Source organism: Pipistrellus hanaki (assembly GCF_964339955.1).
Source record: "Pipistrellus hanaki genome assembly, chromosome: 5".
NCBI lineage: Eukaryota > Metazoa > Chordata > Mammalia > Chiroptera > Vespertilionidae > Pipistrellus > Pipistrellus hanaki.
Window position 1 is genome coordinate 264,549 of NC_140507.1, and position 23,268 is coordinate 287,816.

The 23,268-nt window shown below is 54.4% G+C and overlaps 1 protein-coding gene across 7 annotated transcripts in view; it reads left to right on the plus strand.

Moving 5' to 3' along the window:
* Positions 1–616: 616 nt before the first annotated feature.
* The window catches only part of SUN1 (Sad1 and UNC84 domain containing 1), a 37,200-nt gene continuing 14,548 nt past the window's right edge, over positions 617–23,268 (plus strand). For 3 of the 7 annotated variants that reach the window (XM_084886243.1, XM_084886245.1, XM_084886246.1), the window contains exons 1-7: positions 619–708; positions 13,164–13,260; positions 17,178–17,366; positions 18,693–18,862; positions 19,601–19,627; positions 19,728–19,892; positions 22,485–22,682. In XM_084886243.1, coding sequence (XP_084742369.1) covers positions 13,184–13,260; positions 17,178–17,366; positions 18,693–18,862; positions 19,601–19,627; positions 19,728–19,892; positions 22,485–22,682 — 826 coding nt within the window. In that variant the 5' untranslated portion in view covers positions 619–708; positions 13,164–13,183. Of the gene's footprint in view, positions 709–13,163; positions 13,261–17,177; positions 17,367–18,692; positions 18,863–19,600; positions 19,628–19,727; positions 19,893–22,484; positions 22,683–23,268 lie in introns of all 7 variants that reach the window. The other 4 variants (XM_084886248.1, XM_084886249.1, XM_084886244.1 and 1 more) reach the window with 3 other exon arrangements.

Sequence of the window (23,268 nt, forward strand, 5' to 3'; positions counted from 1 at the left end):
CTTCATTCTGCTCAACCCAGGCCCCTCCCCGCAACGTGCAGCCGCCGCCCTCGGCGCCCCACCTCCCGCCGGTCCAACCCCCGCCCCGCGGGGATCGGCGCCTGGAAACACGCCCCGGGGACGGCTGTGCGTCCCCGGGGAGCCCCGGGTGCAAGGGCGGCGGTGAACCCCGTGCGGATGCAGCTGAAGCCGCGTCCCCATCACCGGACCGCGCGGCTGTCCCGCGGGGCCACGCCCTCCCCCGTCCGCGCGCGGGCGGCCCTCCGCTGGGAGCTCCCCGGCCGCCGGAGCCGCTCCCTCCTTTGCAAAGCGAGGACCAGAGAGCACGGCTTCCGGTCTCCCTCGCGGCGCAGCCATGGCCCTGCGAGGGCGGCCCTCAGGGCCGCGGGGCGGGCGATGCCCCCGGGACACCGGCTCCTCCGGAGACACCGCCCCGCCCCAGCTCGTTCCCTCCCTCCGACCTCGCACGTGGCCCCGCCCCGCGACTCAGCCTCTGCTCGTGATTGGCCGTGCTTCTAGACAGGCCGCATCCTCATTGGCTAAGAGCTTCCGGTAGCGAGGTTGGGATTGGCGAACGTCCTTATTGATCCCGCCTCCAGTCCCGGACGCGGCGCGTGATTGGCTGGCGCCGGAACGGTCTGCTCCCGGCCAGGCCGGGGCGGCGGAGACTAGGCCTCAGGCGGCGGCGGTGGCGGCGGCGCGAGGCAGGTGAGGCCCGGGCGGGGCGGGGGCCGGGCGGGCTCGGGGGCGGCGGGCGGGGCGGGGTGGGCGCCCCTCACGGCGGCGGGGGCTGCGGGGACGCCCAGACAGCGGGCCCGCCTGCGCCAACGGCCGCCGCCCCCGCCGCAGGGCCGGAGGCGTTCGTTCGCGGCCTGCGGCCCTCGGCCCGGCCCCGCCTCCGGCCCGCCCCCTCCGGCCGGTCCCTGGTCCTCCGGTCCGTCCGCCGGCCCTCCGCCCTCACACCCTCCCTCCCTCCGCGCTGCGCCGCCGGAGCGCCGAACCGATTCCCGCGGGCGGCCGGGCGGGTGGACGGGCGGCCGGGCGGGCGGACGGACGGCGGGCGCTCCCCGCTGCCTCGCCCTCAGGCCGCCGCCCGCCGGAGGTCAGCCTGAGGTCGGCCTGTCCCCTCGCCCGCCGCCTTGGTGGTTCCCCCGAACCTTGAACCCTCAGCGGCGCGTTCCTTCGGGCGTCTGTCCCGGCCCTGCGACGCGTGTTTGGGCCTGACCCGCCCGCCGCCCGGGCCGTGGAAGCGGGTGCCGGGCTGTGCCCTCCCCAAACGGCGGCCGCTCCTGCTCCCGCTCCTGCACCCACACCCCCCGCCCCGTCCACAGCCGGGTCCCTGCACCTGCACCCCGCCCCCCTGTCCACAGCCGGTCCCTGCATTCCCTCCCTCCACCCCCACCCCCCCCCGTCCACAGCCGGGTCCCTGCACCTGCACACACACCCCGCTCCGTCCACAGCCGGTCCCTGCACCCCGCACAGTCCCCCCCGCCCGCCCCGTCCACAGCCGGTCCCTGCACCCCCCCCCCCCCCCATCCACGGCTGGGTCCCTGCACCCGCACCCCCCTCCTCTGTCCACAGCCAGGTCCTTGCACCTGCACACACACACACACACACACACACACACACACACCCCCGTCTGTCCACAGCCGAGTCCCTGCACCCGCATCCCGTTTCTCTGTGGCCGAGTGGCACTGCTGTGTGACCATCCGCAGCTGGCTGGTCTTGGTTAGTGGCAGTCAGGTTGTTTCCACCTTTCCGGAGACCAGCTCCACTGTGGCCCATGTGCATCCCCGTGTGGGCACCTGTGTGCAGTCCCTGGTGCCTTCCTGGGAGTGGGGCTGCACTGAGGGTCCGGGGCAACTGACTTCCAGGGGAACCCCGCCCTGTTCTCCACAGCGGCTGCCCGCCTGGCACCCCACCAACCGTGCAGAGCTCCCAGTGTCCTCACATCCTCAGCAGCACGTGTTTGTTGCTGTATGGGTTTTTAAAAAATACTCTTTGTTTCTGTTTTTGTTTTTAAACATTTTTATTGGCTTCAGAGAGAGAAAGGGAGAGGGAGAGAGAGAAATGTCGATGATCTGAGAGAACCATTGACCGGCTGCCTCCTGCACACCCTCCCCTACTGCCCTGACCGGAAATGGAAAGGTGACCACCTAGCTCATGGGTCCATGGTCCAGGCCCAACCACTGAGCCACACCAGCGGGCTGTTTAATGTTGTTCTCAGTCATGGTGTCCCAGGGCGGGTTGTGAGGGGATCTCCTGTGGGTGCGGTTGTGTTTCCCTGTTGACTCATGGTGAGCGCCTCTGTGCTTCCTGTGTGGCTGCCGAGCTGTCGGTGCAGATTGTGCCCGTTTTAAAGGGCCGCCGTCTCTGTGGGGAGTCGAAGCGTTCTGTGCGGGCTCAGGACGCCGGACCCTTTCCACACGCTGTCTTCCGTTCTTTGGTTGCCTCCTCACTCTCGATAGTGTTCTTGGATGCACTAACGCTCTGGTTTTGAGGATGTCCAATCTATTTGTGTTTTCTCTTATTGCTCCTGCTTTTGGTGTGATAATAGTAGCCATGGTGAAATCAAAGCTCATACAAATTTGCCCTGGGCTTTTATTTGAGCTTTTCAGTAGTTTAACGCTTGCGATTAGGTCGTGGACCCGTTTTGAGTGAACTCTGTGGAGTGAGGCACGCTCCGACTCCATCCTTCTGCGTGGGGACATCCAGTTGTCCCAGCTTCACTGTTGAAGAGGCTATTTTGAGTGGTCTTGGCCTGCTTGTAGGAAATCAGTTGGCCATAAATGTATGGGTTTATTTCTGGATCTCAGTCTGTTGGTTTATATGTCTGTCCTCATGCCAATAACATAGTGGTTTTAGTAAGTTCGGAGTGTGAGCCTTCCAACTCTTTTTCAAGGTTGTTTGTAGTATGTGGATCCATCAGTTCCATAAAAACTTAAGAATTAGCTTTGCCTTATCTGCAGGAAATGCCATGGGAATTTTGGTGGTTGCACTGGCTCCATGTAGCACCGGGAAGCATCACCAGGCTGACGACCGTGCAGGGGCTGTCTTCCCACTGCTTGATGTCTTCTTCCTTTCACAGTGTTGTGTTGTTTTTTAAAAAATACATATATTTTTTTATTTCAGAGAGGAATGGAGAGGGAGAGAGAGAAACATCACTGGGTATCGAACCCGGGACCCTTCAATCCACAGGCTGACGCTCTGTCCACTGAGCCAAACCGGCTAGGGCTTACACAGTGTTTTAGTGTTCAGGGCACCAGTCTTGCACTTCCTTGGTTAAATTTATTCCTAAGTTTGTTATTTGTTTCTGACGCTGTTATAAGAGGAATTGTTTTCTTTTTTCTTTTTTTAAAATCGTTTTTCTCTCTTTTTTTAAAAATATATTTTATTGATTTTTCACAGAGAGGAAGGGAGAGGGATAGATAGTTAGAAACATCGATGAGAGAGAATCATCGACCAGCTGCCTCCTGCACACCTCCTACTGGGGATTTGCCCGCAACCAATGTACATGCCCTTGACCGGAATCGAACCTGGGACCTTTCAGCCCGCAGGCTGACGCTCTATCCACTGAGCCAAACCAGTTTCGGCTAGGACTTGTTTTCTTAATTTTATTTTCAGTTTGTTTATTGTTAGTGTATGGAAGTGCAACTAATTTTTGTGTTGTTGACCTTGTAGCCTGTAATTTTTACAGTTTATTAGTCGTAATAGTTTTTTGTGAGTGCCTTAGGATTTCCTGTGTATGAGATGATGGCATCGATGAGCCAAGGGAGCTTGCTTCTTCCTCTGGACGCCTCTTATGTTCTCTCCTTGCCTAATTGCTCTGGCTGGAATCCCAGGAGGGCTGAGAAGCAGTGGTGACAGCAGGCCTCCTTGTCTTGTTCCTGATGGTCTCAGGGGAAAGCCTTTTGGTCTTCCCGCGGAGTGTGAGGTCAGCTGTGGGTTTAGTAAATGCCTCTTGTCAGGTTTCCACAAGTGCCTTCTGGCCAGTTGAGAGGATCACATGGTTTTGCCTAACTGCTTCTTACCCAGATTTTCCGCATTCGGTTCCTGCAGTATTTGGTTCTGTCCTGCACCCTCACTTGCAAATGTATGTGGGTGCCACGGTCTTGTCTTTGGTGGGGAAGGGGGTCCGTGATGAAAAGTGGGTTATTTCTCAGTGTTCCTCGTTGTAAGCCTTTGATTCATCTTTTTCTGACCTAAGTCAGTTTTCATTCCCCCATTGTTTGATAGCTTCCAGGTTTTTTACCGTTGTCTTTTCTCCCTTGGTTTTGTTCTTTGGGGTACACATATGCCTTTTAAAAAGTCCTCTCCAAGAGGGGTGTCTGGAAGAGAGAGGAGCTAAGATCTGTGTCAGTGAGCCATTTTTAATGGAAATTCCTCTGTGATCTAGTTTCAGAGGATGCTGGTATTTGACAGGGTGTCTGCCATTGTTCCTCATCCTGAATTTATGGTGATCAAATGGGCCCCAGATCCCGCGCACAGAGCTGGTTTGAATTTGCCCGCAGGAAATGCCTGCCCTTATCTACGCCTCTCAGGTGAGGGAGAGCCCAGGGGACCGGCATCTGTTGTCAGCCGCTGCTGATTGGGCTGAGTGCTCAGAGCACACAGCCCACAGCGGGGTCACACCTGGTTCCTGGAGCAGATGGGAGCGAGGGGGGATGGCCAAGCACAAGTGAGCCCGACTGGACTCGCTGCTGTGTGTCCGTGGCAGCCGTGCTCCCTGCCACCGTGGGGCCCGCAGTCTTGTTTCGTTGATTGGAAACACTCTCATTTTCCTCTTCTCCTCGCTTCCTAAATTTGGAACTCATTGCTGTTTTGACTGCTTATCAGACTTGATATTCAGATAGAGGAGACGAGACTAGACCTGCTGGGTCTGGGTGGGAAACTGTTCACTCCCATTGGACTGAAACGAACGTAGGATTTTCTGAGAAAGAATAGCATATGTGCTCTTTACTCTAATCCAATGCTGGGAGTGGCTCTCCTTCAGAAGTAACTGCGTGGCTTGCAGCTCGAACTGTCAGAAGCGAGCTGGGCAGCTGGTGCTTGGCTTTGCACTGAGTCGCAGAGGACACGCACTCAGTGAGTGGTCATCGCTGAGTTCTAGTTAGCAGGCAAGAACTCTGTGCCACTCAGCCCCCGGGTCCTGGACGTCAGTCACGTGGGAGCGATCGAGTGCAGGTCAGGGATTGGCAGTGGGGTCAGAGGCACTCCCAGGGGTTGGGCCTGAAAACAGCGCTGTGCTTGGCTGCTTGCTTTGGTCTTAGTCATTCCATTTGCTTGGTTGCATCCTTGGTTAACATTATTGGGCGATGTCAGCTATATCTGATGATGAAAAAGATCAATTTAGTGATTGCTTCACTTGCTGCTTAGGCTGCAGGCCTTTTTAGTCCTGGAAGCACTCGCTTTTAGTCTGCTGCTGGCTTGTGGAGGACAGGCACTGCGAGGACGATGGGAAGTGGTGGGCTAACTGTGGGCATTTATAGTACGCATGCTGTCCTGGGACTGCTGCTCCTAGTTATCCTTCCCATTGGTACGGCTGACACCGCTGTTGTGATGGGTGAGGAGAGAGGTGCTGTGGATGCCCTGGGAGGACCGAGGAGGCCCGGTCCTGCTCCTCCTGGTCCATTCAGCACTGGGTGTGGTCGGACAGGAGCAGAGGGTTGAGATCTCAGGGTCTTTTCAGCTTAAGGGCAGAGCAGGGAGCCTGCTAAGTCCCCGGGTGCTGTATACAGGAAGGTGCAGTTCTTGCCCTCGAGAGCTCAGGGTCTGCCAGCGAGAGGTGGTCGCCAGGGGAGCCCAAGCAAGAGGGTGATGCCCTGGGAGGAGGCAGGCCAGTGACTGGACAGGTGGGTGATTCCGAGGCAGAAATGCTCTCCAGGAGGTGAACAGGTGCCGGCTTCACTGTTTGCACAGGCAGCACAGGTGAGCAGGTGAGTTACACTGGGCTGGAGAGTAAGAGTCCAGGACTGACTGCCCATGTGTTTCTGGGCCAGGGAAGGCCTTTCCAAGGCGCACCTGAGAGTCAGCCAACTCAGCAACAGATTCGGGACCTGTTGGGTGTGGGACACCCCACGTGTCAGTGCACAGCAGTGCTGCTGAGGGTACTTGCTGTGGACACGCTCTTTCCCTGAGGAACAGCCGGTGGGCAGCCTCCTAGCCCAGCCAGTGCACTGGCTTGTCTGACTGTTCCTGCGTGCTGGGCCCCAGGCTGCAGCAAACCTGTCCGTGCTCTGTGATCTGAGAGGCCCCACAGAACACACCCTTTGCCTTTGGACTTTTGGTGAAACACGGGGAGCGTGCTGTCAGAGGAGCGGGCGCTCTTGAGGCGAAGGTCTGGAGCCGTCCTGGGAGGTGGAGGGGAGGTCTCCAGGAGGAATCCTCCTCCTGGAACTCGGTGCCCTGTTGTTACGTGAACAAGCAATCCAGCCTTCACCTCTTCCTGCTGTTTCCTCATTTCCACAAAAAGGAGAGAAACATCACATCTTGGTGAGAAACTGCCTTTCGGTACAGAGTCGCTGCTGAAAATAGCTGACTTCTATTTTTTATTCTATTGTTTTACTTACTTTTAAGTTTACTCGTTATGTCTGTAACAGCATTTCACCCTGCGTACGGCAGTGCCCAGCAGGGTAGTGTGTTAACTGATTGCGCCGCGGCCGCTCAGGAGGGTTAGGTGGGTACCGTGTGGACTCCCAGGAGCAGCCTCCTTGGGGTGGGGTTCGGGCGCCCCGCCCCCTCCAGCTCATGAATGCCACAGCTGAGCCCCACCCAGCGAATCTGGCTGCCCCACTCTGCTTCATACTGAGCACTATTTTTTTTCTTTTTGAAAATAATGTGTGGTGGGTTAACTGCTTTTTATACAACCAATACTCAATTCTTAAAAAAAAATTCAAACAGTACAGAAAGGGTAAGTGAACAGGAGAAGTCCCATTCTCTGTCTTTTATCATTAAACTTGGTGTAGGGTTTCCTGGATGTTTAAAACATACTCAGGTGTACAGATAATATCATAGCATCCTAGAAAGCCCTTTCACATATTTTCAGGGAATAGTCACTTATCTCTGATGGCTGTTTTAAACAATCAGAAGTAATCATGTCTGAGCGGGTTTGCGGTTTAAGTCGATAGGCAGATATAACGAATGTCTTTATTAGTCTTCACATTATCTGGTTTTACAGAATTAAGATCCTGAGCAGAGTAATTATGTTAAGGTTTCATACTGATTTTTAAAAGGGCACCTTGGGATTTTAGTCTTGAACGTGCGTCTTTACCTCTGAAAGGCTGCATGGGCGCAGCTGCCCTTTGAAACCAACCCAGGTGATAAGGAGAGGTGAGGGTGGAGTGTGTGTGTGTGTGTGTGTGTATTATCTACCCCCCCCCCCTTCTCTGGAAGGTCCTGAGGGGACAGCCCAGCTCAGAGGGGCCCTGGGGGCCTGTGTTTTGTGGGAGGAGCCCTGTGGGTCAGCTCCCCAGAGCACCGTGGTAGATGGCGCCTCTGGAGCTGTGCTGAGCTGGGAGGAGGGTCCTGCCTGTCACTGTCGCCTTGGATGCTGCTCCCTGCGCACAGCTCGGATGGAGTCAGGGGTGGCGTGCCATTTCCACAGGGTGAGGAGTTTCTGAGGGGTCTGCACGTCAGCTCTCCTGTTTCAGTGGGGCTCCCTTTAGGCGCAGCAGCTTCACCCAACTAACCCAGCTCGCCGGCACCGGGCTCTTCCTGGCAGTGCCTTCCCAGCAAGCCCCACTGCTTCCTGCCTGTCATGCACCAGTCGTCATGGGAGCTGGCAGTGGTGAGGGGCTCTGCCACCCGTGCCCCTTCCCTCCAGACTGAGCGCCCAGGAAAGAGTGGGGCCAGCCTCGCCTCAGAGCTTCAGAGTCCGACCGTGCTGCTGTTCTGGTGCAAACAGGGAGCCTCCGTTCCTCTCCCACCTGGTGTGAGTGTCCAGGGCTGCTGGAGCAGGTGCAGGGTGTGGAGGGAGGAGCCGAGGTAATTAAAGAAGAACCTGAGCTGTTTGCAGCCCAGACAGGGTGTGTGCATTGGTTGAGCTGCTGGCCTGCATGGCCTCCCTAGCAGAGCAGGTGGAGGAGGCCTGGGCACCTAAGCATGGGGCTTCCTGCTCCCTTGCAGGTGGCAATCTTGGCGCACATCTCTTGGGGTGTGCGCTGCCTGTTAGGTCTGGCAGCTCAAAATCGAAAGCTGTCCACCCTAAGAAGTACTCCGTACGGGTCAGGAGTGTGAAAGGCCACGGGTTCAGAGGTTTGGAGAAAGAGCTGACACACAAATTAATACACAAGAAATGTTAATTTGATTATGGGGGGAGGCCAGGGAAAAGCTGCTTTTATTTCCTAGAATACACACTTGCCTTTTAGGAATGCAAACAGACATGTCAATGGTAATGTTTATAGTAAACAGTGAGGTTATCGGGTTTGGGGAGTTTGCTTTAGGCCCATTCTTGGCAAACCTGCTCTTGAGCCACACTTGGCTCTTTGGCCCCTTGAGTGTGGCTCTCCCACAAAATACGACCTGGGTGAGTCTATTTTGAAGAAGTGGCGTTAGAAAAAGTTTAAGTTTAAAAAGTTGGCTCTCAAAAGAAATTTTAGTCTTGTACTGTTAATATTTGGCTCTGTTGACTAATGACAACTGCTTTAGGCCATTGAGTCAGCAGTAGGTAATAAAATGCAAATATTCACCCTGTGACTATCAGAGGGGAGCCCAAACCCAGCCTTCTGTGGACTCCTTGCGTTTATATTAATGACTGTTGGTCTTGTTTCCAGCACAGGAGAGGCTCTCTTGTCCCCTGAGTGCTGCCTGCTGGGCTGGGCAGGGCAGCCTGGGAGAGTCCTGGGGGCCCAGAGCCCCGCACAGCCCCAGCCCCTTTCCCAGCCTCCCTCCTGCAGCCCAGGCCACTCCCTGGGACCTGCCTGTGACAGGTCGGGCCAGGGACCCGGCGTTAGAGGAACGAAAGGAGTGGCCCAGAAGAGATGGGAAAATGAGGACAGAGAAGCCTGGACAGGGCCCCCCTTTGTCACATCATTTGCAAAATGTTAACTTCCAGTTCTTTCCAGGATTTTCTGATGCCATTAAACGTGTGCAGGCCATTTCCCCTTGCTGTCTCCATACTCTTCAGAGGCTGAAGGCAATCAGTCCTCCCTCGGGTCTCAGGCGCCTTCGGCCCGGATACAAATAGGAAGGCTCTCATGTCATGTGTGGGCTTTAATTAGCAGTGATGTAAAGGGGACTGGAAGCTGCATTCTGAAAGCTCCGCTCCGTGTTTAGCTTCCAGGAGAAACGCTTGCAGCTCAGATGGGCTCCGGAGAGGCTGGCCGCAGTGAGCTGCCCCAGCCAGCCGCCTGCTCAGCGGACTCTGTCTTCTGTTTCCGCCGGGCTGAGTGAGTGCCTTCCGACTCGGGGACTGCTAACGCAGAAGAAAACGACCTTCCTAAAAACTTAAAGCATAGGCTAAGGGACTTCATTCCCCAGGGTGAGAGCTGAGGTCAAAGGGAGCGTTAGTTCTGTGTCGGCACACCTTCCATGCGTTTCCCTTGGTCCTGGGCTGTGCAGACCCCGGGCCCAGCAGCTCTGCGCCAGCCACGGCCTGCCTTATGTAGATGCTAGTCCCTGAGAACGTAACATGGGACTCGTGCTCTCACGGAGCAAACCGGCCTGAGCAGGGAGAAGCAAGGCCCTCTGATCAGCACCTGTGCATGGTGCTGCTGAGGCTGGCCGTGGGCCTCAGTGGGCTCTCCGTCCTTCGGGCCTGAGCCTGCTGCCGGGTCCCCACGCCTCTGCTGCTGTTCCTCCAGTGGCTTCCTTGTGGGCCTTTAGCACACGTGTAGCTGTTTTACCAAAATGTGCCCCTGTGTCTGTTCCTCGGCTGTGTCTCCCGTTGTCAGCTGTGCGATTGTTTAGCCTCTTACTCACTGCTGCAGTCCCCTCACGGCCGGGCACTTTGTTCCAGAGATAAGGAGCTACATTTCTTTTTAAGCTGAGGCCTACCCCGACCTGGGGAGGGGTGAGGCCCAGCTTAGTCTGTGTCTCATGGAAACACGTGATTGCAGCATGTTCTGAACCTCTGATAGCTGCTGAAAACATGGTTTGTTATGTATCAGAAGGGACCCAGTCTGCTTCTCCAGGTGGATGACAATGGGAGAATGTATTCATGTAACTTTATTAATAAAGGCTGGAGGTTCACGTTCCTGTGTCCTCACCAGGCCCAGTGACTGAGCCCCGGGCAGACCTGCTGTGCCCTATGCCAGGGCTGGGAGGTGAGCCCGGTGGCAGGGTTCCTTCCCTTGGACCTGGTGCCTGGTGCCTCCGCATCAAGTCCTGGTCTGTAAACTAAACGCCATCACTGGTCGGCGCCAGGGATTCTGTGAGCCAGTCCTGGGAACTGTCAGCCACTTGGTGCTGTCAGCTGTAGGGAACGGGTCGGAATTGGTTAGCCTGGGTCAGTGATGGTCACAATGCAGTCTGTAAGATATTTTAAAATGTCTTCGTGAAAGATCACTTTGGGAATGAAGTTAGAAGTTTGGGTTTTGTTAGTGAATAACTAAAAGGGACTGAGATAAAAGGAGTCAACTATCCCAAGGATGAAGGGCAATGGGGCATCAGTCCTGTGCAGCAGGCCCTGGTTGCCTAGGGAGTCGCAAGTAAACATCCTCTGTCAGCGCCCTGCTGCTGGGTGTGGCTCGGTGCCACCAGGAGCTGAGTGGGAGGAGCCCATCCGCTGGCTCCTGGTGACCGAGCCTCCTGGGACCTGTTCTGCGCCACACGGAAGGGTGGGGTCGAGCAGACAGGGAGCGAGGCCTCTGAAAGGTACCGAGCAGCCCCCTAGGTGAAGTCATGTCGCACAGGTGTCAGAGAGGGTCAGCTGTATTACTAGGGCCAGGGAAGAGAGACTCATGCGTATTGAATGTGTGTTCTGTTGGGCTGGTGGGCTAGGTCCCAGGAGGAACCAAGCAATGTTGGAATGTTAGTTAAAATGCAGGAGTTTTGTAGTATTTGTTGAAATTAGTAGGAATAGTAAAATTTTTATGTATAAACACTGGCCTTTATTTCTATAGGTACTTCATTTTCTAAAGAATATTTAGATTGTTTCACAGAAACTGGTGTGCATTGAAGTACATTTGTCTTAGCTTATACAAATCAGTCATTTTACTTCTAAAATTCAATTTATTTAAACTAATAAAAACTCCAAACAGTTCACCCATTTTCCCACATCCCATCTCTGGCAACCACCATTCTGTTCTGTACTATTTTTGTTTATTTATTTATTTAACATTTCAAAAAATCAATTTTCTGTAAGAAAGATCGTTTGGTATGTCTTTCTCTGTCTGACGTCACTTAGCAGAGTGCCGAGTAGCCGATGGTGCCGTCGATGTCACTCCACTTGTACACGCCCCTCCGCTGCTCGCTCACTCATTGCTGATGGACACTTGGCTGCGTCCAGGTCTTGGCTGTTGTAAATGCTGCTGCAGTGAACGTGGGTACGCAGTCTCTTTGAGTGAGTGGTTTCGTTTCCTTTGGATAAAAACCCAGAATTGTTAGTGCCGTGGCAGCTCTAGTTGTGATTATTTGAGGAGTTTCCCTGTCGCTTTCACGGTGGCTCACCAGTTACATCCCAGAGCAGTGCACGTGAGTGTCCTCTCCTCTCCTCGCCAGCAGGAGCTCCGGGCTCGCCAAAGACAGCCTGCCTGCAGGTGAGCGGCATCTCCCTGCGGTGCCGGCTCCTGCCCCAAGGACGAGTGGTGTGAGCACCTGGCCACGTGCTGGTCGGCCACCCCTACACCTGGGGGAACATGTCCCAGTGGGTCCTCTGCCCACTTTTCATTTGGATTCTTTGTTTTGCTGCTGAATTGTAGGAGTTCTTTATATATTTTGGATACTTACCCCTTATCAGTTATGTGACTTGTTAAATGGTTTCTCCCATTTGGTTGGTTACCTTTTCATTTTGTTGATAGAAGCTTTTTCATTTGATGTGGTCCCACCTGCTTGCCTTTGCTTTTGGAGTTATACCCAGACTGTGCCAGCAGCTTATTGCACCAGTAGGTTTTCTTTCACAGTTTCAGGTCGTGCCTTCAGGTCTTCATGTTCGGTGTCAGACAGCAGTCCCGCGTCCCTGTTTGGCACGAGACGGCCCAGTCTTCCCAGCACGTTTCCTGGAGAGACCGTTCTCTCCCCACTGCGCATTCTCTCCTGTGACGTAATCGGGCATGTGTGCGAGCTCTATTCCATTCCTCTGTGCATCTGTTTTTATGCCGGTGCCATACTGTTTTGATTACTGTAGCTTTTTTATATAGTTGGAAATCAGGGGGCATAATGCCTCCAGCTTTGTTCTTTCTCAAGACTGCTCTGGCTATTTGGGGTTTTTGGTGGTTTCATACAAATTTTTGGATTGTTCTATTTCTGTAGAAATCAGTCATTTATATATAAATATCTTTTTTGTCCAGGATGGTTTTTATTTTTACTTTTATCTTCCTTTAGTTTATTCAGCAACAGATTGTGATTCACATTACTACTATGAGCATTAAAAAAAAAGTTGGAGCAACTTTGTGTGTGGGGGGCGGGGGAGGGGGGGGTGGGGGGAGATCTGGGGAATAGACAGAGGAAAGGTTGAATCATTCCAAAGAAATCTAGGTGACAACCTGAAAAACAATGTGTTCAACTCAACACTTTTTAATTTGAAAATAATGTTTTCTTTTGGGGGAAAATAAAGTACAAACAATGCCTAAAGCTGCTTTGTTGTCCCGCAGCTTCTGGCTCTGGAACTTTGCTGTCTAGGGGCACAAAAGGGTGCTTCTTGACTGTGCAATAGAGTCTACTTAATTAACAGCAACGAACAGTTATTTCAGAAGCCTGAGGACACATGACCCCTCCGGGAATTTAAAAATAGGTGTGAAATGGGTCCTGGGTCTTTGGAAAGTGCCCCAGTTTCCATAATTACAAGTCAGTCGATGTGGGTCTCCCTGGGTGCATGAGGGATCCGTCTTTAGGGACTGAACATAGCACAGTGCTCCTGCACTCTCTGTAATTATGAGAAACCTCTCCTTTGTCTTAGAAATAAGAAACAGAATTGCTCGTTAGCGTGCTTCATTGGTCAGTAGACTTGGCGGCAGGCCCTCTGTGTGCTCTCACCTAACCTGACTTGCTTTTTCCACCTTCTGCAGTATGAGTTGAGACCGTGAACATGGACTTTTCTCGGCTCCACATATACACGCCGCCTCAGTGTGTGCCCGAGAACACTGGCTACACATATGCACTCAGGTGAGCGTGTGTGTCTTGTCACTCCTCAACTGCTATTGAATTAACGGGGCCTCTGTGGGGCTGAAACGTTATGTTTAGAAAGAGAAAGTATCTATAAACTTGGCTACACTATTTTTTTATGAAATTACCTAACTGACGCGGACATTGTGAGGGTGTTTAAAAACGGTATGTTGCTGATGACTCAGTGATGAGTCATTGCACATGAAATGTTGTTTAACTCCACCCAGAGGGCTGTTCCCGGGACTGAATCTCAGTGGTTATATCAGGGCTGTGTGACTTACATTATTACATTAACGTCTGGTCTCTTATCCAGCAACTCTCCTGGGAGGACTGCCTCTGAGAGAGGAGGAACCCGAGAGGGTGGGGCAGGGCAGCCAGGGCCGGAGCCCCCTCCCCAAGCTCAGTGCTCTGCTCTTGCGCTGCTCTGACCCCAGTCTGCACTTAGAAGGTGCTGACTTGCCGAAACCGGTTTGGCTCAGTGGATAGAGCGTCGGTCTGCGGACTGAAGGGTCCCGGGTTTGATTCCGGTCAAGGGCATGTACGTTGGTTGCGGGCACATCCCCGGTGGGGGGTGTGCAAGAGGCAACTGGTTGATGTTTCTCTCTCGTCGACGTTTCTAGCTCTCTATCTCTCTCCCTTCCTCTCTGTAAAAAACCAATAAAATATATTAAAAAAGAAAAAAAAAGAAGGTGCTGACTTGTCCTTTGCTTGTCCAGTATATCAAACAAAGGATGATTGACGGGACACTTAAGTATGTGCCGAAGGACGGTCACTGGATGATTAGGATTTGATTGGCAGTGAGAGAGCCTTTGCAACTTGGCAGGGCTTGCGCACAGGAAATGGCTCTTCTAAGACTAAGGGTGATGGGAACTTTAAGGACATGGGAGGGTATTTTAAGGACAATGCTTTTTAAGGGCATTAGTCAAATCTCACATTTAATGTGTGTTTCTATTCACACTTTCCATAGTAACATGCTCTTTATTTTGTTTGTTAAAAGTCCTGTAGTATTGCCCTAGTCTGTTTGGCTCAGTGGATAGAGTGTCGGCCTGCGAACTGAAGGGTCCCAGGTTCAATTCCGATCAAGGACACATGCCCGGGTTGGGGGCTCGATCCCCAGTGGGGGACTTGAAGAAGGCAGCCGATCCATGATTCTCTCTCATCATTGATGTTTCTATCTCTTCTTCCTTCCTCTCTGAGATCAATAAAAATATATATATTTTAAAAGTCCTGTAGTCTTTTTTTTTATACTCTGGTTTCTCTTCAGACCGCATAAATCTTTCGCCTTTTAATCTTTCGCCTTTTAAAAGTCCTGTAGTCTTTTATAAGAAACTGAGTGGGCCAGCTCAAGTAAACTATTCCTTATTCTATATTGTGGAGCATAATTATTATTCTTGCTAATTTATTTTTAGCTTTTATATCCTATTTTAAACAGTTTTTAAAAGATGCTGTGTCTGGGTCTCTGTGTGGGGACAGCGGCACTGTGAACTCAGTGTCTGGCAGCCTTCCCTGAGGTGCAGGTGGGTGGTGAGGGTGGCTGAGCCTTAAGGACGAAGGACGGCGGGAGGTTCTGCAGGCTGTGCTGGGTCTTTGTCGAGGGCCGTGGAGGCCAGTGGAGGGTTTAATGAGGAGCAGGGTGCCCGGGTCTGTGCGGGAGGACATGAGGCTGCATGGGGAGGGGTTCCCAGAAGTGTCCTCTTCGCCTTGCCCTCCAGACCCTCCTCGTCCTGCTCCCCCACCCGTGGCTGGTGCTCTGACCACTCTCCTGGTTGGTGAGCTGTTGTCCGAGCTCCTGGTGCCCAACGCCAGCTTCACGCTGCGCAGTCTCCGTGGGCACCAGAAGGCTCCTTCCCATCCTGGCCGCTCTGCATTGCATGGCAGCGTTTTCCTGCCGGGAAACTGCCCTGCCCTGCCTCTGCCTGGCACCAGCAGCCTCACCCTTGGGCTCCCCTTCTCGCCCCCGTGCGTTGTCTTGGAGCAGGTCTCTGAAGGGGGAGACTCAAGCATAGCTCTGCAGAGCCCTGGCCAGTAAACCACTTCCAGCAGCTCCCATAAGTCCGGCACCCAGTCAGTGCACCATCTTCCCAGGCCGTCTTCTTTTTATTAACAACTATTTTTTTAAAAATATATATTTTATTGATTTCTTACAGAGAGGAAGAGAGAGGGACAGGGAGTTAGAAACATCGATGAGAGAGAATCATCGACCAGCTGCCTCTTGCACACCCCCCACTGGGGATGTGCCCGCAACCAAGGTACATGCCCTTGACCGGAATCGAACCTGGGACCTTTCAGTCCTCAGGCCGACGCTCTATCCACTGAGCCAGATCGGTTTCGGCTTAACAACTATTTTTAAAGTCGACCTGCACAGGACTCTCCGTCTGCTGGGTGACGTGTCTGCAGGGTGAATCTGTGCATCCGGGAGCTGCAGTTAGCTGGCGAGATTTGGTCGGCCCCAGGTTTCCGTGGTTTGTGGCAGGACTGCAAGGCAGGTGGTGCTTCCTGTTGCGCTCTGAGCGGGTTGCATGGGCTCTGTCTCCCCACTGGGTGGGAGCTCGGTCAGTGTTGTCCACTTGCCCCATTCACTGAACTCCCATCGCTGCTGTGGTGGTGGGCGTGGCAGCCCTGGGGGGCTTTGTCAGGCCTCCTGTCCTGTGGTGGGCACCCTGCTGGGTGCAGGCCTGGCTGGGAGGAGCTGGCCTTTCAGTCTGGGGAAAGTTGGCCTTCTACCCCTGATCTTAACCCCAAGAGGCCGAGAAGTGAAGGGGGTTGAGGTAGCCAACAGGTTGGATGATAAGGGAAGAGAAGAGCATGCTGTGATTCCTTACTTAACTTACCACAAGGGGAGGGGGGGAGTGTGTCTAGACGCGGACAGTAAGGAGCCGTAGAGAGAGGCTGCTGGCAGAGAGAAGAGGTGCCTGCCAGTGAGGCCCAGGAAGTGGAGGCGCAGCACGATGGGTTCTGGGGTTCCCTGCCCTGCAGATGACAGTGTGACTGTGATCCTTCCTGAGCGGTCTGTGACGCCGCCTGCTCTCCTAGGGGGGAGGAAGCAGGGCCTTGGAGACTAGAGAGCCGTGGTGGAGGCAGGGGAGGTGGACTGGAAGTGGGGAGGGGACAGCGTTAGCAATGCTGTCAGCACCTGGGCCAGGTGACCCACACAGGTTGCCAGGCAGGAGCGAGGACCTGTAGGGTGGGGAGAGAGGGACCCCTGGTTCTTGCAGCCGCCGAGAACTGAACAGAGAGAGCTGGGAGAGAAGGCCAGGCCCTGGGACAGTGGGCCACAGGGCGGGTGTTGCAGCCTGAGGCTGCTGATCATGGGATTGGAGGCCTCTGAGGCTGCAGGACATTGTGGGGAAGGTCCAGAGAGATGGGGGACAAAGGGTCTTGGTGGGAGGATCAGCTTAGGGTATATATTCAGAAAGCACAGCGCTGAGCATGAGTGTGGGGTCAGAGTCTTCAGCTTGTCACTGCACATGAAGTTTCAATCGCACTGTACTTGCGCACCCGAACGTGGTATTTTGTGGAAGGGCCACACTCAAGGGGCCAAAGAGCCACATGTGGCTCCCGAGCTGCAGTTTGCTGACCACTGGTCTAGCCTAGCACCTGCTTCCTCCTGTCCAGCTGCGGGTCATTCGTGACTGTGATTCCCGCCAGGGAGGGCCACTGACACTGCTGCTTCATCAGGTGTGGGCAACACGATCGTCTGAAGGTGGGATTCTTGTGAGACCTCAGGTCTGCTCTGACTAAATAGCAGGCACCGGGTTTCCCGCACCGGTTGGGCACAGCCGGCCTGCCTTGTAGAAAAGTGGTCACCATGGTCCCGGTGTTCTAAAAAGGCACCACAGGTTCCACACCTCTGTCCTGTGTGTGTGTTTAAAGCGGTGCTGTGAGCATGCTTCTCTGACACGCTTCTCTCCATCCAGTTCCAGTTACTCTTCCGATGCCCTGGATTTCGAGACTGAGCACAGATTGGACCCCGTGTTTGATTCTCCAAGAATGTCCCGGCGTAGCTTGCGCCTGGCTGCCACTGCATGCGGCCCTGAAGGGGGCCAGGCGGGGGACACCGACTCCTGCCTCAGCGGCACAGCCTCCCTGAAGGACAGAACGGCCAGGTGAGCCCCGCGCCTTGTGCTCACACACGAGCTAACACCACTTAGCCGGAGCACACCCCGTGGCCTGGAAGACCGCCTCTGGAATTGGAGGACGGGCGTGCACCCAGACCCACAGTGGCCTCGTGGCTGTGCTGTGAAGAAGGGCTGTCTGCGTTGGTGTGCTGAGGATAAGATCCCCAGGTCTGCAAGCCTGGGGAAGGTGTGGGTGCCCATCACATGGACACATGCCACCAGAGGCTGTTCGGGGCAGGGCCATTGCAGCCAGTCTGTTACTAAAACCGTGTGCAGTGCAGACTGCCTGTGCCAGAGGAGCACAGTGGGCGAGCTTGGTGTGCATTCGAGACATGGAGGGCCTGCAGTCTCCTGTGGGCCACGTGAGGGACAGGTTCCCTGCAGGCTCTTCTGTCGGGAGCCGGGAAGGGGCTGTCAGCAGGGATGCTGCTGGCCTAGCGGGGCTGGATGCTCCGGTCGGAGTCTTCTCGAGTTTAGAGACGGAGTTTGCACCTCCCTCCCCCTGGAGACTCGGCAAGAGACCGACAGCTGTGGTGGTTACAGCTTGGTGCGTGGTGTGGGCACACCACGGCAACCAGGTGTCCTGAGGCCATGCGCACGCCCTCTGCGCCCACTGCCTGCTCCCACCCAGCACTGCTCCTTCAAGGGGCTTCTGCTCCTGGTCTTAGCGATAGCGTTAGTGTTCAAAGCCTTCATCTTTGTCACTGCTCACTGGGAATGCTTGCGGATTTAACGTCTTTCCTGGTGACTGAGAAGTAGAATGGGTGTGCGAGTGTGCGGTCACTTGGTGTAAAAGGGGAGGGAATAGACTTAGAAATCGTATGAGCTTTTATGTTCATCCTTAGGCTGCTTTTAACCAGGCTATTTTAATTCTAACCACTGCAGTTTTAGAAGGAGCTCTTGGACCCCAGCTTAGGACTCCCTTTTCCAGATGAGTGGGTGCTTGATTACAGCAGAGAGATGTACAGAGATGCTGCCTTAAAAACGCTATGTTTAGCCCAGCCAGCGTGGCTCAGTGGTTGCACACGGACCCATGAACCAGGAGGTCACGGTTCCATTCCCAGTCACAGCACAGGCCTGGGTTGTGGGCTCGATCCCCCGAGTGGGGTGTGCAGGAGGCAGCCAATTGATGATTCTCATCATTGATGTTTCTGTCTCTCTCTTCCTTTCCCTTCCTCTCTGAAATCAATAAAAATATATTTTAAAGAAAGTTTTAATGCTGTAGTTCTCAAAGGTTTTGTGTGTATAAAATACAATCATTTTGTATTTACAAGAAAAAGTCTATGAACTTGTTCCTTATTTCTTTCTTTTTAGAACAGCAAAACAGCACAGAAGTGCGAGCAAACTGGCTTTTAGTGTAAACCGGCCCTCGAAGCAGGTTGCTGCTGGCCAGAGCGGCGGTCTGCAGGGCGCAGCCTGTCTACGGCCGCCCGTGCTGGACGAGTCTCTGATCCGAGAGCAGACCAAAGTGGACCACTTCTGGGGTGAGTTGTCTTCGGTGTGGTTATTGCTCAGGTTGTTCGGGAAGGAGGGAGGTCATGGCCAGTGGAGCCCCGTAAGGTCAGGGTTTTGCTCAGGCTCACAAAGCCCACGCAGGACGCTACATAGAATGTGTCACCGTCTGCTGGTCAGGTGGCAGGCAGAGAGCTGCTGGTCAACTGCGTCACTTGTGGGCAGTGAGCTCAGGCTCCCGGCCTCAGCAGTGTTTGTGAGCCACTGGACAGCACCAGGGTGGACACGGACTGAGCTGATTTGATTGAAGGCAGCCATAGGGCAACCCCACGCATGCAAGGAATGGCATGCTGTGGGCGGCAGCTTTGATGGGCGCAGAGCCGTGCTGTGTCCCCTCGTGTCCTGGCTGGCCTCAGCAACGGAAGCCCCGGGCTATGTGCCGCTCTAGGGAGCAAGGCAGCGAGCGGGGGGTGGAGGCTGGCGTGTCTGAGAAACGGCTGGTGCCGCAAACCTTGCCTGCATGCTGCATCCTTAGCACGGGCGGTGTGCGCGTGTGGGTGCATGTATGCATTTTCGTCATTGTCCTTCCACCTTGTCAAAAGAGGGTGTGTGTATTGGAGAAATTACCATGAATGTTAGGCGTTTTAGGAAGCAAATATTGACCAGCGCCATAACGCTAAATCGTTGACCATTGTAACCTTTACTTTTTTGAGTGGGCTTTGCTGTTTTGATCATTTGAGCTCAATTGCAAAAATATGTGTGTGTTTTAGGTCTTGATGATGACGGAGATCTTAAAGGTAATGACTCAGTCCTTTTTCTGCCCTACGTTTTAAGACAGTGTGAGTGAGGGCCCACAGGTTGTGAGCAACAGGGCCCTCTGCTTTTTGAAACCTTCAGGTGGCAATAAAGCTGTCGTTCAGGGAAATGGCAAGGTGGCCGCAGACGCAGCCTGGAGCAACGGCTACACCTGCAGGGCCTGCACCCTGCTGTCCGAGCGCCAGGACACGCTCCCCGCGCACGGCGCCTCCTCCAGGGTCTACTCGAGGGACAGGAGTCAGAAACGTAAGTCCCACTCGCTTGTTTAAGTGGTAGGAAAAAGAGTCCACATCTCCTCTTACAAACCTCGTACCACAGGCCTCAGCATCTGCCTTTTTTCTGTCGTAGACTTGAACTCAAAATCATCCTGTAAAAGTTTAAGAAATGCACCAAAAAGTAGCTATGCTCCTCCTCTTCTTTCAACTTACATTTCTATATACATAAATATATATATTGAAAGGGAAAGAGATAGAGAGCCAGAAACGTCGATGAGAGAGAAACAGACCAGCTGCCTCCTGCACACCCCCTACTGGGGATGTGCCCGCAACCAATGTACATGCCCTTGACCGGAATCGAACCTGGGACCTTTCAGTCCACAGACCAACGCTCTACCACTGAGCCAAACCGGTTTCGGCTAGAAATATTTTTTGATTGATTTCAGAGAGGAAGGGAGAGGGAGAAAGTGATCAGCTGTCTCCTACCCACCTCACACTGGGGATTGAGCCCACAACCCGGGCATGTGCCCTGACCAGGAATTGAACCATGACCTCCTGGTTTATGTGCTGATGCTCAACCATTGAGCCACACCAGTCAAGCCATCCGCTTACATTTCGTGAGGTTAGTGTTTCAGTCCGAGGAGTGTCCGAAAGTCTATAAAGTTGCACTTAGATGAAGCTGCTGGGACTGTGCAGTCACTTTCAGACACAGGTGCACCCAAGGAGCAGCTCCCCTGGGTGCTTTCGCCCCCTGCCGGAGGGGCTCATGCCAGTGGGGGGAGGACGCAACCCCTGGTCTCCAGACTCGTGACTGAGGGAGCTTCGTCTCCAGGACAGCTCACCCTGGCCTGTTGGGGTGCAGCTTCGTTTCCCGGCCGTGGGCAGGCACGGCACTGGCAGCAGGTGCTGGAGCCTGGAGGCCCTGGGAGGCTCTGGAGCTGTGTGACTGTTGGAACTGCTGTGGCCTCCGCAGGCCAGGCTGTGGGGCTGCCTCCTGCCCCAGAGCTGCAGGCCTTCCTCCAGATTGCGTCGTGTTGCTGAGATGCTCCTGCTGACTCCGGCCCTCCATACGAGCCCAACCTTCTGCCTGTGGTCCCTGCTCACATGCTCGTGGGAGGCTGGGGAGCCCTGGGATGAAACTGCATCGCCTCGTGTCCGAGTCCTTGCTCCTGTGCGCTCCGTCTGAGTGCGGGTCCGCCTGCAGGGCTGGAGCCACACCTGGCAGGTGACCAGGTGGGGACGAAGGTACCAGGAGGGCAGGGCCGTGTTTGAGCGCGAGTGTGCTCAGTGAACATGCCTCAGGTGACTGTGGATGTAATGGATGATGGTACCAGGACTCAGAGGTCCTGTCACAGCTCTGACGCTTGTGGTTCTGACTGCTGTGGTGTTGGGATCGAAATAGGAAAGCAGAAAGGGGAGGGGGAGGGCAGTTGTAACAGGATGGCTTCCTTTCTAACGCAGCGTCGCATCACCAAGCACTCCCTCTGCTGCGGGCTCTGCCCAGTGTCTGACCCTCCTGGCAGCACTGCCTGTCCCCACCCAGCAGGCTGTCACCCTGAGGCTCAGCTGTGCAACCGGCTGGGTGATGGAGCTGGGGCTGGCCGTGGCCATCTTGCCTGCAGGTGCCGTCCCCGGAATCCCATTACCCGGTCACTGTCCCACTGCGGCTCTAGGGGGGTCCCAGCCTAGAGACTTGCCAGTTCTTTATATAATATTTTCATACTTGAAACATTTTTCAATCTGATGGGTGAAAATTGGACTTTGGTGTTTTTTATCAGGGAGACCGACCGTGCGTTACCTCTTAATAAATGGCTCTGCTGCCCAACCTCTGTCAGAGTGCAGGCTGCAGAGCAAGGCTCTTGTCCAAGTGCCAGCCCCCAGGGTCAGCTGCTTCACGAAGCCGTTTGCCAGAAGGCTCTGCTGATTCTTTAAAATGACTCCAGCCCCGTCGCCCAGCCTGCTGCCTCCTGCCCATGGCCGAAGTCACCGAGGCTTGCGCCTAGGGCACGTGAGGGCCGAGTTCAGCGCCTCCTCACAGACTGGGTGTCTCCAGTGGTCAGTGCTCACCTACCTCGGACGTGAGGAAGCTCTTCCAGGAATAAAGGTTTCTAGCAGCTGAACCTTGTAGGGTGTCCCCCCACGATGTGTCGGGTCACATCGTGTGTCCTGGAGCTCGGGCACTACTGGAGGTGCGCTGTGTGACAGGCCTGGTGCAGTGCTCCGTGAGAGCCCAGCTGCCTCCAAAGGCCACGCCCCTGTCTCCTCATCCCCTCGAGTGCTGTGGCAAGGACCTGGGAGGTGTGCGGGCCTCACCTGGCACCCATCCTCCAGGCAGCAGGGCAGGAGGTGGGCGGGCGGTCGGGGGAGGGGTTGCTGCAGGGCCTGAGCATGTGTGTGAGCAGCACTGGAGGGAAGCTCAGACGGGGTCCTGGGTGAAAATTGCCGGAGAGAGAGTCGTGGCGGCAGCTCTGACTTGTCCTCCGTCGCCTTCTTACGTGGTTGTCTGGTGTCCATTGACAAAGCGATTCTGGTTTGCCTGACACAATGGTTTGGCTCTGACTGGTCGGGGAGGAAATGCTGGCTTGGTGGGAGGCCATTAACTGTGTCCACGGTTTTTTGATAGGCGGCGCGTCCCTCTACCTGGATAGGCTTCTGTGGCTGGCCACCTACACTTCGTCATCCTTTTCATCATTCTTAGTGCAACTTTTTCGAGTGGTTTTAACGAAGCTCAATTATGAATCAGAAAATTCCAAATTGAAAAGCTATGAATCAAAAGATCGTGAATCAGAAAGCTATAAGTCAGAAAGCCATGACTCACAAGGTACTTCAATACATCTTTCCTCTTTTTTCCACCAAATAATGCTTTCGAGGTGGAGAAAGCGCTCCTTTTCCCAGCGCGGCGCGCACGCTTCTGCTCGCACGGCCTCGGCGCGGACTCTTGTGGCTCAGGCTTTCCTCTGGGAGCTGATGGAGGGGTCCTGTCTTCTGTGTGTGCCTTAGTTTTCTGACAGTTGACCAGTGTTTAAACATTGTTAAGTCACTTTTTAAAAACCTTCCTGGGAAGATATGCTTATGGGTTTATTTTCGTTTTTAGAGAGGAGTAGCGGGAGGAGGGGCTGGTGGAGACACCCATCGGTTGCCTCCGGCATGTGCCCTGACTTGGAATCGAGCCCCACCCGTTGGGTGTATGGGAGGACACTCCAACCACCTGAGCCCACGGCCAGGACTTTAAGTCACCTTTCCAGTCAGTTTCTGATTCTCTTTTAAAGCAAAGACAACGTATTTGAATGGCGTTTAGAACGATGTTTGGATGCGTTCAAGCAGCCCCCGTGCCTTGTGCTGGTGGGCATGCTGTGTAGCCAGCGGGGCCTGAAACTCTCTTCCTGCCTCCTGTGCTCCTGCCTGAG